At 45.3% G+C, this 15,052-nt stretch overlaps 1 protein-coding gene across 1 annotated transcript; it reads left to right on the forward strand.

The window, feature by feature from the left end:
* Window positions 1-6,760: 6,760 nt before the first annotated feature.
* Window positions 6,761-14,058, forward strand: LOC128470177 (uncharacterized). The gene is made up of 9 exons (XM_053452019.1): window positions 6,761-6,961; window positions 8,210-8,303; window positions 8,733-8,886; window positions 10,191-10,336; window positions 10,745-10,921; window positions 12,463-12,582; window positions 12,733-12,819; window positions 13,181-13,328; window positions 13,871-14,058. The coding sequence occupies exons 1-9, from the start codon at window positions 6,948-6,950 to the stop codon at window positions 13,900-13,902; spliced, it is 972 nt and encodes a 323-aa protein (XP_053307994.1). The 5' UTR covers window positions 6,761-6,947; the 3' UTR covers window positions 13,903-14,058.
* Window positions 14,059-15,052: the final 994 nt, after the last annotated feature.

Consider the following 15,052-nt stretch of genomic DNA (forward strand, 5'->3'; position numbering starts at 1 on the left):
TTGATCCAAAAGAAGGCAAAAAACCCCTTATGTCAGCAATTTCCAATTGTGCTTCCAATGGGGAAAAAATTCCTTCTTGACTCCAAATGGCAATCAGATTTCTCCTTGGATCAACAAGCACTTAACGGCATCCGATGTATTTGTATAATGTACAGATTTCTTAATCACCCTTTCATTCTCCTATTTACAGAAGTTCCCGGTATTATCAGGTATAGAAACTGTACAAAGCACCGATGTTCGTGCTCTTGGTGGGGATCGCAGAGCGCAGCAGGTGCAGGTAGAACGGTGAGCGGTTATCGGCTCACAAAGGAAAAGCCGCGGAACGCCTCTTGTTCTTCCAAAGTCAGTGGCGGCTCTTGTGGATCCCTTGATGGCACCAGCAGGCTCTGGTCCACGTTGCTGGCCAAATGCTCCAGAGATGGCTACAAGAAAGCAGAATTTAAAAAGTCAATGGAGGACAACAAACATTCTACGCTTATGACATCAGCTTCATATCAGCTTCATATTAGGCAGGTCTGAAATATACATTTACTAATAAAACTTATTATCTCTACCTAGAGTGTAACGGTGAGCGCAATCTCCATGGTTCCAACTGCCCACACCGTGCACCCTAATGAATACCGTATTTATATACTTACTGTTTGTGGTGTAAATGGTGGGGATATTCTCCCAGCCTCAAGTTCTTCCCAATCGATTCCTCTGAAGAAGGCGTGGGATCTGATGTTTGCCACCATTTGCATCCGTAAAGAGCCAAATTTGTTCAGGAGCTATAAAGAGAAAAAAGAGGAGTCAGGATGTAAAATGTTCCTCTGCTATGAACCGGACCATATGAAGAAAGGACAAATTAAGAGTATACTACGTGTGAATACAAGTGATCTTCTTACATCTATAAAAGTTACCTACTTTAAAGGGAGTCATAATTTAACCCATGCGAAGAACTAAATTCTTAATACTAAAGACCGCATGCTATCTACTTGTACTCACCATCTGAAGGATGTCCTTTGTGTCGCTACTCAGCCACTCGGGGTACGCGGGTGTTTGGCGCAACACTGAGATCTTCATAGTGTTGTCATCGTCATCAAAATAAAAGGGATATGATCCCGTGACCATTTGGTAAAGGATGACGCCAAATGCCCACCAGTCGACCGCGTGGTTGTAGCTTTGGCCTCTGTACATCTGCAATGAGAAAGGTAGAAGTGGGTTTAATTGTTAAAGTGTCCATACAAAAGAAATAAAACAGATATTGTCAAAAATGTGGAGATCTAATCCTCACCTCTGGTGCAATATAGCCATAAGTTCCTGCATATCCAAAGGCTTTGGCGTCACCAAACATGTTCTCCAGCGCCAGCCCAAAATCAGCTATTCTTATATGGCCGGCGCCGTCCAGCAGGATGTTGTCTGGTTTCAAGTCGCTGTGAAGAGAATTATTTATTATTATTATTATTGTTGTGTTTGTTAAAGAAACGCAGCTTCACTGATCAAGGACTCCCGGGTAACATTATGGGACTAAGTCAGCCCATTTGTAGAAACACCTTTCTATTTTGCCCGTTACGTAATAGCGCAGAAGCCCGTGGGATTTTTACATTAATGATGAAACCAGCATATCAAATACTGAAATACAATTCCAAGGCTTTCTAAGGATACAGTATCTGGGCATTAGTTTGAAGAGCAGAAAGCACATTGTTTCCAAGATAAAAAGTCAATATAAGTATGAGAGAAAGATGGTATGGAGAAGAAGAAGAGTAATTAGAACTTAAACTTTATGCATTGAAAGACATGGAGCCGAGAAAGCAGGAGAAAGAAGACACTGCAATAAATATATATATATATATATAAAGGAAGACTATTAATTACCGATGGATGATGCCATTGTTATGCAGGAACTGCAGGCCGCAGACAATCTCTGCCGCAAGGAACCTGTAAGATAAACATGAAGTTATCCCCAAATGATAAAACTTAAACCATCGTCCTTCCTACAGCCCTGTGTAATATAATTCCAACCTGGAGATTTTTCTATCACAATAATAGCTCTTTCTATTCTATCACTGTTTATCCTCATATCCCAATCTAACCCCAAGATAAATCTACCCTCTCTTTTCTTGTCTTTAATTCTCACCCCCCCCAATGTTATCTCTTCCCCTTCTCCCCATATCTAGCTGGTTATGCTTTTGAGTTCTTACCTTGCGGTGTTGATGTCAAGCCGGCCTGCTTTCTCAAGGAAGTCGAATAGGGTCCCTCCACTCAAATACTCCATGACATAACAGAGGTGGTCCTGTTTCGGAAGAAAGGACAATAGAATAGAATGTTACAATGAGGCAGAGAACATTCGAATGACTGTACTCGCAACATAATTCGTTTTTCAATCATTTCAATCTTACATGATTGTTACATTCATCTGCAAAAAGATTCCTCAATATACAGATATTAAAATTCTAAGGAAAGACAATGTTCTAGGTACCTCTGTCTGGAAAGTGGAGACAGCGTGGGTGAGAAACAAGCTGCCTGATGCGATCTTTAAAATGCGGCGCTCCAAGAACACGACCTCTACGCCTGCCTTCAGCATCATCTGTTTGCTCACCATTTTTACCGCTAGCTTCTGCTTACTGACGGAGTCAGTGGCCAGCAGGACCTGAAGGAAGCACAAAGGTAAATTAGTATGTATGGTGTTTTCTTGATTTAATATAATGGAAGATTTAACAAAAAATGCCCTCCCACCATCAAACATCTGTGAAGACACATGGTTGCCTCCTAATGTTGGGATTTCCATGAAGGACTGGAAATTGTGTATTAAAGTAATAATTTCATATCACTTTATCAACACAGTTTCTTAATTATTAGAATGAACTATATCAATTATGAGATATCCTTCAAGATTCCTCCTACTGCTGTGTTGGATCTTTGAATGTCCATTAGTTTTAGAAAGTTATTTGGATCAGAATTTATTATCAGCGTCTACAATACACAGTAAAGATTACAGGTAAATGTTCTAAAAACATAATCCTGTCTCCTAACCCTAATCTTCTTACCCTTCCGTAACCTCCTTCTCCCAGTACACATTGGAAACTAAGCCGGACAAGAGACGTTGGACCTGGTACTGTCAGTCTGGCATGAGATGGTACTAGTGCTTTCTTAGTACTAGGGCAGGTTTCATCACGCGAAGATGATCGTTTTCGCTTTCTGGAACCTGCCTTTTCCTGTTCGGCACTATCATGCTTCTTTCCCTCCCTTGGGGACCCAGATACCCTCCTCTTCTTCTTACAGGGCTCCTGGCAACTCACTGAAATGGGCCTTTTCTTGCCCCTTCCCAGTCCAACTAGTTGGTTAAAACCCTCTTTTATGTGACCGGCTATATTCCAAACAAACAGTAGGAGCGTCTGAAAGAGACCTCCTGGTTGTGTCTGAGCAACAACCTCTCCTACTGCACGATTAGATGTCTCTGGTGGAACTGGGACATCTTTCGGTGGGCTGCAGCGCTTCCCTGTGGAGACAGACTTTTTTACGCTCTGGCTCCTCTCAGGTTTTTTCTGCGGCCTTTTCCGACGCCTCCCTCGGCTCCCTGTTCTCCGCCTTTTAGGCATTATGGACAACGATCTGTCAAAATATTTCTTCGCTACCTTCTCACAGGACAACTGAAGAGAAATGAGGTCCTTTGGCTGCAGCAAGCCAATCTCATCCAGGCTTCATTGTGATGTCATAAAGTGAACAGCATTCTATGACATCATCATCTTCGCATTCTATGACAAAAACAGCCCAGCTACCAAATACGAACGCTACGAATGTTGCTCAAAATCTACCTGATAAACCAATTATAATCTTCTTTAAATTATTTCAAACACCTGTTGCAGGTTTTTTTTTTTACTGGTAAAGGGTTTTTGATGAATTGCTTTTAATCTCATGTGTCTGCTAATCCGGAAATGTAACAGTTTATATTTTAAAACATGTATTTTATAGTAAGGGCAGTAGATTCCAGCAATATAATTCACTTTATATTAGACAATATCTAGAATACTTCAACGAACATCACTTGGATTCAGATCCTTCATTTTTAGTTTCTTCATCTGGTCTCGTTCACAGTAGAGTAACATCTCTTCTGTGTCTTTGTAGCGCCTGAGCAAAATTGTGATTGGTGGCAAATATATTATTATTATTATTATTATTGATTGTATTATTGATTGTTTATTTTCAAACTGAAAAGAACTCCATTGATGTTCATTAGATGTTCATTGCTCCACCCCCAGGGGCAGGAATGGTCATGAAAGTGGGCGGAGCAGGAGAGATGTCCACCTGCCTCACCTGATTAGCCACCTTTCACTGATATGTTGGAGCTGCATTGGTGGGCAGTTAGCCAAGAGAGCGGGGCACTGGCCAAAAACTGGGACTGTTGAGAGGGATGCATTTCAGTTGCCAGGAGATAACGACTCAATAGTTCTGCTAGGGATTTCATGAGTGAAGACCCTACAGAGCGGCCCACTCCAAAACCGACACTAATTCAGTTCTGACCGTCATTTATCCAGCTCTAAAACAGAAGAATTATTATGATTGTTAAGATTTCTTATCTATGGCAGAAGGTTTGCTTAATAAACTCCACGAGTCTTTCATTATTCCTACATCAAAGAAAGCAAACTCATTTAAGAAGACAAAATGTCATTCTTTAATGATATGTTACAGCAGTGATCATTATAGATAGATCTTTATTTTACGGAGATGGTGGCAGATACCTGGAAAAGCTTCCCAGCAGAAAAGGTAGAGGCTAATACAATGAGGGGTTTGAAACATACATGGGGTAGGATCATTGGCATCTCCAGCTTTCATATAAAGGGGTTAAAAGGCATTTCCGGAGGCAGAGTGGCATATAGGGGGTTAAAGGCATACCAGGGAGCCAGAATGGCATATAGGAGGGTATAAGGCATATCAGGGAGGCAGAGTGACAAGCCAGGGGGCAGATGTGCATAACTCGAGGGGCAGGTTGCCAAATAAAAGGAAACAAAAAACATATTTCAATCATAGCTTTTATTAAATATGAAAAAATACTTTACATGAATTAATATTTACTGGTAAAACTTTTTTCCTATAGGGTCGTCTTATTTTCAGGCTTTTTCTTTTTTCCTAAATTAATATTCAGATTCTGGGGGGACTTCTTATAATCAGGGTCACCTTATCGAGCAAATACGGTGTGTGTGTGTGTGTGTGTGTGTGTGTATATATATATGTGCAATAGACATGAATTTTTAACTGCATAATATGTGCTTTTTTCTTTGAAGTAAAGGCATTGAATGAATTATGATTTAAAAATAGCTGAACTGCTGATATATATATATATTAGACCCTGCTGCCGATATATATAAATATTAGCCCCTCCAGCCAATATATATTAATATTAGCCCCTGCTACCAAGATATATAAATATAAGCCCCTTGTCTCGTAGTCTTTATTGTTTACAGTTGAGAACCATGCAAGGGTACACGGCGGGGCATATGCTGCTCTGACAGGGTGAATTGGGCCCCCGTGTTGGTCCTGTCTGGCGTTTGGGGTAACACGCTGTAATCGCATTTCCCGGGGGTGTATGCTGTTCCTGGTCACCGGAGTTCCTGAGTTTTCGCTTCGGAATTAGAGAACAGGATCTGGCGGGGGTATCCAGTCGGGGTCTCAAGCCTCATGACTGGTAATGTTTTGTAAAGCGTGGGGCAAAAAAATAATTCTCTGCGTCGATTGCACGGCTTTTGCAATTTGGCTACGGGAACACTGCTGGGAAAAATCTAATTTCCATTCAGCAGCTTCCCCCGAGGACAGGAATACCCCACACGAAGGGGCAAAAACATTCTGTATACACTACACCTTAATGAAAAGCTGCGGCTCCTTACCTCCCCCGCGGTGCAACTACTCTAGACACTGATTGGCTACTTCAAGCAGCCAATCAATGAAATCAATGGAATGCTTTCCGCACATGTGCACAGGTGGGGGTGTCTCGTCAGATACGTCTTGGATACGTCATTAAAGCAGGTTTTGTTATTTGGTTCACTAGCCTCTGTGCTCCGCTATTTTATATTATTATATTTATTATTATTATAGATTAATATCACATTTATTATTAATATCATTATATTTATTATTATGATCATTGAAGTCCCAGCAGGACAGACGGGTTTCCTCTGTTATGATGTCATCGGGTATTACGGTGAGCCGCGGGGTCGCTCACGCATGACGATATAGGAATCATTGATGAGGACTCTATTCTTCCTGATTAAAGTTTCTGTTCATATAGAAGGAAATCGGTTAATAAAATGTATATATAGTGCAGGGCAGCGCTCCACGGGGTAACGACGCATGTCCTGTAAACATACCCCAGCATTGCCCAAAGCAGGACGGCTTCGATGGGGGATTTGGTTAGAGGTGGGGACTCTGTGATGTATTCACGCAGAATGCTGGGGTATGACATCATATGGTGACTCTCTGTTCAGTAAGTTGGAGTATTGGAGCAGCAGTTTATTTCTTTGATACTAAAACGCACACCTAGTCAATGGAGGGCTTAGGGGCAGCTCGGAGGGACGGTGCCCAGAAACTGGGACTGGTCTGCTTAACACAGGACACTTGGGGTGTATGTTTACAAAGCTGACATGGCAGGCGGCACACATGCATTTACTGCATGAACACAGGTGACCCGCGTGGGCTCTATTTAATGGGGTGCAGTTACAGCCCCCGGAGCGTCTCCCGTAGGGGGTAACACACTCACTCACTCGCCCGAATCCCTTTTACTTCCCCAGGCCGGTCGGTGACGCGGCGGGGCCGGGGAAAGGCTCTGATCACTGCCCGGCTGCGTGTTCGCGGCTCTGCTGGCCGTGGAAGTGACGTGCGTGGGGAAGTGTCTCGGAATCAGCGAGAGTCGCGGGCGCCGAGGACCGGCCTGTGGTGTCTGGAAGGGATCGGAGACCGGACGGGGCGCCTCCAGCATGGAGGATCGCAGGTACAGCGGCGCCCGTTACCGTGTGCCCCGGACCGCATACACTCCCGGGGCCCGCTGCAGCTACATCAGCCGCTACTGCCCCTTACATAACGTGCGATTACCCTAACGCAGCACCGCGAGCTTCCCACCCCCCGTATACCCCTGTGCGAGCTACCTACCCCCCGTATACCCCTGTGCGAGCTACCCCCCACTTACACCCCTGTGCGAGCTACCTCCCCCCCTTATACCTCTGTGCGAGCTACCCCCCCCCTTATACCCCTGTGCGAGCTACCTCCCCCCCTTATACCCCTGTGCGAGCTACCTCCCCCCCTTATACCCCTGTGCGAGCTACCCCCCCCTATACTCCTGTGCGAGCTACCCCCCCTATACCCCTGTGCGAGCTACCTCCCCCCCTTATACCCCTGTGCGAGCTACTCCCCCCTTATACCCCTGTGCGAGCTACTCCCCCCTTATACCCCTGTGCGAGCTACCCCCCCCCCTTATACCCCTGTGCGAGCTACCCCCCCCTTATACCCCTGTGCGAGCTACCCCCCCCCTTATACCCCTGTGCGAGCTACCCCCCCTTATACCCCTGTGCGAGCTACCCCCCCTTATACCCCTGTGCGAGCTACCCCCCCCTTATACCCTTGTGCGAGCTACCCCCCCCCCTTATACCCCTGTGCGAGCTACCCCCCCTTATACCCCTGTGCGAGCTACCCCCCCCCTTATACCCTTGTGCGAGCTACCTGTGTTCACCCCCCCTCATACCCTTCTGCAGGCTAACCCCCCCTCATACCCTTCTGCAGGCTAACCCCCCCCTCATACCCTTCTGCAGGCTAACCCCCCCCCTCATACCCTTCTGCAGGCTAACCCCCCCCTTATACCCTTCTGCAGGCTAACCCCCCCCTTATACCCTTCTGCAGGCTAACCCCCCCCTTATACCCTTCTGCAGGCTTACCCCCCCTTATACCCTTCTGCAGGCTAACCCCCCCCCTTATACCCTTCTGCGGGCTAACCCCCCCCTTATACCCTTCTGCGGGCTAACACCCCCCCTCTTATTCCCCTCTGCGGGCTAACACCCCCCCTTATTCCCCTCTGCGGGCTAACTCCCCCCCCCCCTTATTCCCCTCTGCGGGCTAACTCCCCCCCCCCTTATTCCCCTCTGCGGGCTAACTCCCCCTCCCATATAGCCCTCCCTTATGCCCCTCTGGTGCTCACTACCCCTATATACCCCTGTGCGAGGTAACACTGTCTGTTTCCGTTACTCAGGTCTATCGTCTCACAAACCAGCGATGTCAGCGACCTCCCTCTGCCGAATTTAAGGCCGCGCCATCAGGAACTCATCCCCACCCCCTTCGGCCCGGTAAGTCGCCGCCGGCAGCCGCTGGTAACCGGAACCAGCTTTGGGTCTCGTGGATTTTTCACCCCGCGGCGAATATTTCTCTTTATAAATGGAGAATTTATATAAAAGCAGCGGTTTAGATATAAAGACCAAAATCTGGTGCAATCACCATGGAAACCAATTGTTTTATTGCCAATATCATTATTGATTAGATAACTCCCTGTTTAGTCAATAAGCCCCATTACACGATGATGAAACTGGTAGTCGTGTGACGTTACAGTATGAGAACATACATGCTCATTTTGCAATCATATGATGTCATACACCATGCAACAGCTTCAACTGGAAGAAGCCCCCTGCCCCGCACCGCAGCCCCCCCCCTGTGTATTCTGACATCACGTCTGTAACCTCGTTGACTTTTTTAATAATTTTTCTCTATTTTCGCTGCAGATAAAGCCGTGGTCCGAGCTGCCGTGGCCGATTAAAACATACTTCTGCCTCGCGATCGTCTCTCTGCTGTGTGTGCTCGGATTAACCGTCGCAGATCTCGCACGGCAATCTAACGAGGACTTCACGGTGTCCCTCATACAGTTAATCGGGGCGGGTGAGTCCATCGCGGCGTCGCCTGGTTGGACGCTTTAAAGCTGAAGCTCCGTTTTACAGGACCGTACACCGTGTGATTACATATTAAAATGACCAATGTACCACTCAGACTCCCACTGTAAATATATACCATGGGGCAGCCGCGTTATCTGCGCGATTATTCCTCCCCATTATGTTTTCTTGCCGTTGGTTGGTCGTTAATTTATTTATACTGTAATTAAGTCAGCTAGTCGGGTTACACCGGAAGCCCTTTACAGCCGGACGGCATATAGATTTTCTACATGTAGTAAATACGTATCTTTATATATTTCACGCGTGTTGGCAGTGCATGTGCTGCTGGCGTGTACTTCATTGCTTCCTGTTGGGCGTCTGCAGAGTCCGTGTTTAAGAGGAAGTCTTACAAAATACATTGAGGTTCTCCTCTCGTTATTGCTGCACTTTGGCCGTCTCGGGATCCGATATTTAACGGTTCTTAAAGGAGCAGGAAACGGTTAAGAGACATAACATATAGAGAAGGAGGCTGTGCTGACATCCAACCATATGGAACCTTAACCCATACAGGGGTTCGGGGGGCTCAGGTTTACTATTTTGTGGATTTGTTTATCCATTTAAAGGGCGTGATATTGTTATTTAGTGCACGCGTTGTAAATGCTCGTTGCGTGCGGGGAGCCATTTTGGTTTTAGAGGCTCCGCCCCCAATTCCAGCTGATGTGAGTTTCTAGCAAAGGTTTCTCTTAACGATGCCTGTGGCTCTTCTGAGATTATCTGATCCTCCTGAAGGAGGGGGGGATACCTCACAAACACCACGGGGCGCACATTTACACACACACTCACGTTTACACAAACACACACTCACTCTTACATGCTAACACACACTCCCTGTCACACACGCTTACACTCTAACATACATACATACCCCGTCCTTACCTCACCGCCAGCTTTCTTTGTCTCTTATACAGCGGGGTCAGGTAAAATCACGTTATGTGGCCCCAAGCTGGTCCAAAATACTTTGCAAAGACCCTTTGTGAAGAATTGCGGACCGGCTTGGGGGACGGTTACCCTTCTGCCCCAGGGCCAGCTCTCCCCCGGCAATGAGTATTGTCAAGGAGGGTAATACAGACAGTTATACAGAGTGTCTGCGTGTTGTATAGAAAAACAAATCTTACAAGTCCCACCAAATAAACATCGCAGTCAAAAATATGTTTCATGCAGATGTTCCTCCGTCATATGAGATGAAAACGACATCACGTGAGAAGACATTTGTAATGCGAGATGTCGGCCATTGTCTTTGTTTTCTGTTGTCAGTGTTCTGCATCTACTACGTGGCCCGCGGAATCCTGCAGGAGAATCGCCAGGAGCTCATCGCGTTTGTCTTATCTATCCTGCTGGAAATGATTCGCTCCGTCGTGAACTTCAGCGTCCTCTCGAAAGAAGCCAAACCGGACATCGAGGTGCGTCCCAAGCGGGAGTTAACTCTTTATTATATCAGCCGCCTGGAATCGTTTCAGGTCAGCAGCGTCGCTTGGTAAGCCGCTGCTGACCTCATGTAGTAGCCGAAGATGTCTTACATTAGATGCACCTGGAATGATACATCATAACTGAACGGGCCCTTCAGACTGATCAGGATGCTAAAGGAGCAGTCCGGTCACTTTTATGACTGCTCCTTCTACTAATATAGCGCAGCCCCCCTTCCTCTGAAGAGTCTTTATGGGTTTAGCTCTCCGTCATCACGCGTGTAATTCCTGCCACGCCGGTTACATGTGGATGCACAGAAAAAAATATTGCTTTCTTTACAAATATATAACTTTTTCCCCCAGATTTATATATATATTTTTTTGCTGTTTTTCTTCCCCACGCAGCCACGTTTCATTGTGATCTTGTTGGTCGGCCTTTTCCACGTGATCTGTGCCCTGAGTCTGGTGATGGGGCAGAATATGATGGCGTTCCGCGTCGGGGGCGCGCTGGAGAGCTTGCAGCTGCAGTACGTCATGCTGAGCCTGTGCTTCTCGCTGCTCACTTTCGACCTTCAGGCTCAGGTACGGAAATATCCCAATATCTCTAAACCCGAGGGGGGTGATCCTTTTAGATTTATAACCCCCGCATCATGCAGATAAAATACAGAGGGGGTTATGTGCAAAAAGTAATTCTCATGTAAAGTACAGCCTTCTAGGAGGACACTCTATTGGTTGCTATGGCGATAACTCCACTTTGCACTAGACCTTTGTTTTATTTTTGGTGCTAACCAAATATTTTGCAAGGGGGCATCAGAGGAGCATACAGGGACTTGGGACCCAAAAGAAGGTACAAATTGGACAAATTACACATTATTAGTTTTCATCAATTGTCTAAAAACTCCTCCAAATGGAAGAATATCGCGTACTTTTGGAACTTTGCCCCGTATCTCCATACTTTCCCTTCCGGTAACTCAGGATGAGTTGTAGGCTTTCTAATTTTCACCAGTTTGTGCTACCGGAAAGCTCACATAAATGGCCATTATCCCCGCCTAGGCTTACAGTAAACGCTTCCGCGCTCCATCGCATTAGGAAAGAAGGTGTTAGATCTCCATCCCGTTCCTCCGGCAGTAATGTGTTCACGCCGGCTGCCAGCGCTGGCTACGCAAACACCTCTGGGGGGCTTTCAGGAGACATAAAGGTCATCCTGCGTGCGGAGAAAGCTGGGATACGTCTCGCTTACGGACACTGAAGACGATTTGGCCAAATGGGCGCGTTTAAAATGGAAATGGAGTTAATTGCTCATTTCACCGTCTAACAGCAGATGCGGTGCTCTGTCCTATAAATAAAGCACTTCGGCGTTGAGTGATGGGAGCTGGCGTTCCGAGCGGAATCCGGCTTCTCTGATTGGATCGGAAGCCGCTGCTTTCTTATAAAAAACATTTACAGCATTTTCAAAACTCTTTATTAAAGGGGCGAGCACGCGTTTAACACCATGACCGTGTGTTTAGGCTTTAAATACAGCTTTATTGTTGCGTTTACTATCTTAATGTACACTACCATTCAAAAGTTTGGGGTCAGTTAGACATTTCCTTTTTTTTTTTTTATAAGAACACCAAATTTTTTCTTTTAAAATAACATGAAATGGATCAGAAATCCAGCGCAGGCGGGGTTAATGTTGTAAATGACTATTGTAGCTGGAAACGGCTGATTTTTAATGGAATCTCTTCATAGGCGTACAGAGACCCTTTATCACTCCCATCACTAATGTGTTCCAATAGCCCTGTATCACTCCCATCACTCCTGTGTTCCAATAGCCCTGTATCACTCCCATCACTCCTGTATCACTCCCATCACTCCTGTGTTCCAATGGCCCTTTATGACTCCCATCACTCCTGTGCTCCGATGGCACGTTGTGTTCGCTGATCCAATTTTAAGTTTACAAGGCTAATTGATCGTTAGAAAACCCTTTTGCGATTATGTTACAGCCAGAAATGTCCTTGTTTTCCATGAAAGCTAAGTGACCCCAAACTTTTGAACCGTGGTGTCCAGCGGCGTGTAAGAAATCGTCATGCGATGTGGACGCGATTTATTGTTGCTGATTTTTTCTGCTACTCCCGTTACAGCTTTGCCTTTCCGTGCTGGTCCTGTTTTCTGGCATATACAAGATTTCCACGCTCCACAGCATCTTACTGGGCATCGGACTCTTCTGGGCCTGTCTAAAAGTTACCATCGGTATCATTGCTGTGAGTATTCCCAGCCCACGCTACATGTCAGAAACAGAAACATGTGACATGTACACGTGTCCCTTACCCATCATTTTACGTTTGCAAGTATTAAATATTCATTATTAAAACAGCTTCTTATTTCATTTAATTATTGATTTTTTTTAACAGATTTTAAAAGAGCTGAAGCCTCTCGTGTGGATCTTCGCCATGCAGAATATCCCAGAAGTCGCTTATCTTGTGTATCTTCTCTATAAGGTAACAACACTTATAGAAATGGGTCCGTCCTGCCTGATGGTGCCTGGCGTGGAAGCTCCACTTTTTCAATGAGATTCTGGTTTTAAGCAGTAACACACGCTTACACCTTTATGTTAAGATGATACGTACGTTAGATTATGTTCCGTTTTAGGTATAGAGTGCTGTATACCGTTCTCTTGTTTTCTTTTTATAAAGGTCTTAATTGTATTAATTGCAATCTACATCATAGTGACGGCTCCTAGAGAGGCGTTGTAACGTTCGAGTGTAGGACGGTATCTCGGGCGTGGGGTGTACACCCTTTGGAACGTTGTGTAGATAGCGTGCTGTGGTCTGGTATGAAGCGGTGTTGTTCTCCCATCAGGTGGCTGTGGAATGGGGCGTTGGAGATTCCTACACCCTGGAAGCCGCCGCTATAACTGGATCCATCATCTCGGTCCTGATTAAGGGCGTCCTGTTCTGGTATTTGTTCCAAGTCTATCGCAGCTTTGGCCAGGGATTGAGAGAGAGAAGTAAGTGATGACATCACGGGTGATTACAAACAGGATTCTCGTGGATTTGTATTTTTAAGCGGGCACTCGGTTATCAATTTTTTTCGGATGTTACATTTGGAGGGGTCTTACAAGCCATGAAACACGCAGCACATCAGGATACATTACAAGAAATGCAGATAACGACTAGGCAGCTTTATGCTTTCTCGATAAATGCCATTTTTGTGATTAGATCATTTGAATACAGTATTGTTCAAAAATCGGCAATAGGAAGTTACGAAAAAGTCATCAATTTTAGTGGGAAGAGGGGACTTTTGCAATTTTCTTTTTATTATTGTTAAGAAGTCCCAATACACAGGTCAACATTCATTGTGATTCACCGCAGATCCAGCCAACAAGGCTTTATCTCCACATATCTTTTGACCTATACATTTGCTAGGGTCTCACCTATCTTTTGTCTGAGGGTCTTACAGGGCTTCTTGTATGTATTTGCCGGTGACACAAATGGAAAAACCCACCTTTATGGGGATTGTGCTTATTCCTTTTCTCCTCCTTTCTGCCAGTGTTTTCATCTTATGGAAAAATAGATTCCTGAGAAGCCCACCATTGTCTACGGGGAATGGATTTGCCAAGAGATTTTGTTTACCCTACAAGAAGTGCTATAAAGTAGTGTGAACACGCGCAACGCCCTCCAGAACCTACTCCAAACCGATCATATCCATTGGAATCGTGCCACGGCCTCTGCCCACCAAGCCCTCGATGCTATTTGTACTTTGAGAAGCTTGTCTGCACCACCAAGAATCCATACAGTGAAATACAGACCCCTGGAACATCTCCGTAAGGGCGATTCAATCTACTAACCACGGAGGAGCGATGGGTAAATACTTGGGATTTAAGTGTATTTTCACACTCCGCGTGCCATTTTTAGTACATGTCACATGCTCTTGATCCAGATATGTCCTGATCTACCGGCTTGAGGAGCCCGTAAGAGTCTGCAAGGAGCGGCTGATGCGTCTGCGACGGCTTCTCATGGATTCTTATTCCGTTTTATGGTTCCTCTTGTTTTTCGTTTCTTTTTACACGGCCCTAATTGAATAGCATTTAACTTCTATTGAGTGTAAGCTTAAACTGCTTTTGTTAAAATCTGTCACGTTAAATATGACGATTTAGTGGGGGGTGAGAAGAACCTTTCTGGATTTTAAGGTCCTCCGGTTACAATGAGGTCAGAGCAGAAGATAGCATGACAATGTCCCTGGCTAATTTGAAAGATACTTATAAAAGGGAAGCCGTTGCAGTTAACCGTGCTTTTAGGATGGACCATATTTTGCACAGAAAATAACACTTTTTAAATGCTTTATTTTTAACTATACCCGGCGGCATGGAGCGATATCTCCTTAGTAAGCCAAGCAGCCTTTATAAAGCCCAATGCTGCATTAATGATGCTCCAGCCGTCTAGAAGGAGGGTGTCTACTGGCATCGTTGTCATACCGCCATCGTCTTGTCCCCAACAGACCATTCTATAAATTGGGGAGACTTGATTTAAGTGGCATTTTCTTTATATATTCAAGAAGAAAGAGATAAGCATCCAGCCTACATGTCATCACTAAAGATTTGTGGATATCCACCTCTTGTGTGTCATGTTAAAGCACGTGTGTATCTGTATTGCGTAATGTCACACACAGCGTACCTATTGCCTCACAATGTCACATACACGGCGTGTCCTCTGATGTCATTCTGCCTTAAAC

The sequence above is a fragment of the Spea bombifrons genome, chromosome 12 (assembly GCF_027358695.1).
Source record: "Spea bombifrons isolate aSpeBom1 chromosome 12, aSpeBom1.2.pri, whole genome shotgun sequence".
Classification (NCBI taxonomy): domain Eukaryota; kingdom Metazoa; phylum Chordata; class Amphibia; order Anura; family Pelobatidae; genus Spea; species Spea bombifrons.

Excerpts from the sequence above, each read along its gene's own strand:
- LOC128470177 (XM_053452019.1), top strand. Across the intron at positions 8,304-8,732 it reads TCCCCACCCCCTTCGGCCCG|ATAAAGCCGTGGTCCGAGCT; the intron begins GTAAGTCGCCGC and ends TTTTCGCTGCAG. Across the intron at positions 12,583-12,732 it reads TTACCATCGGTATCATTGCT|ATTTTAAAAGAGCTGAAGCC; the intron begins GTGAGTATTCCC and ends TTTTTTTAACAG.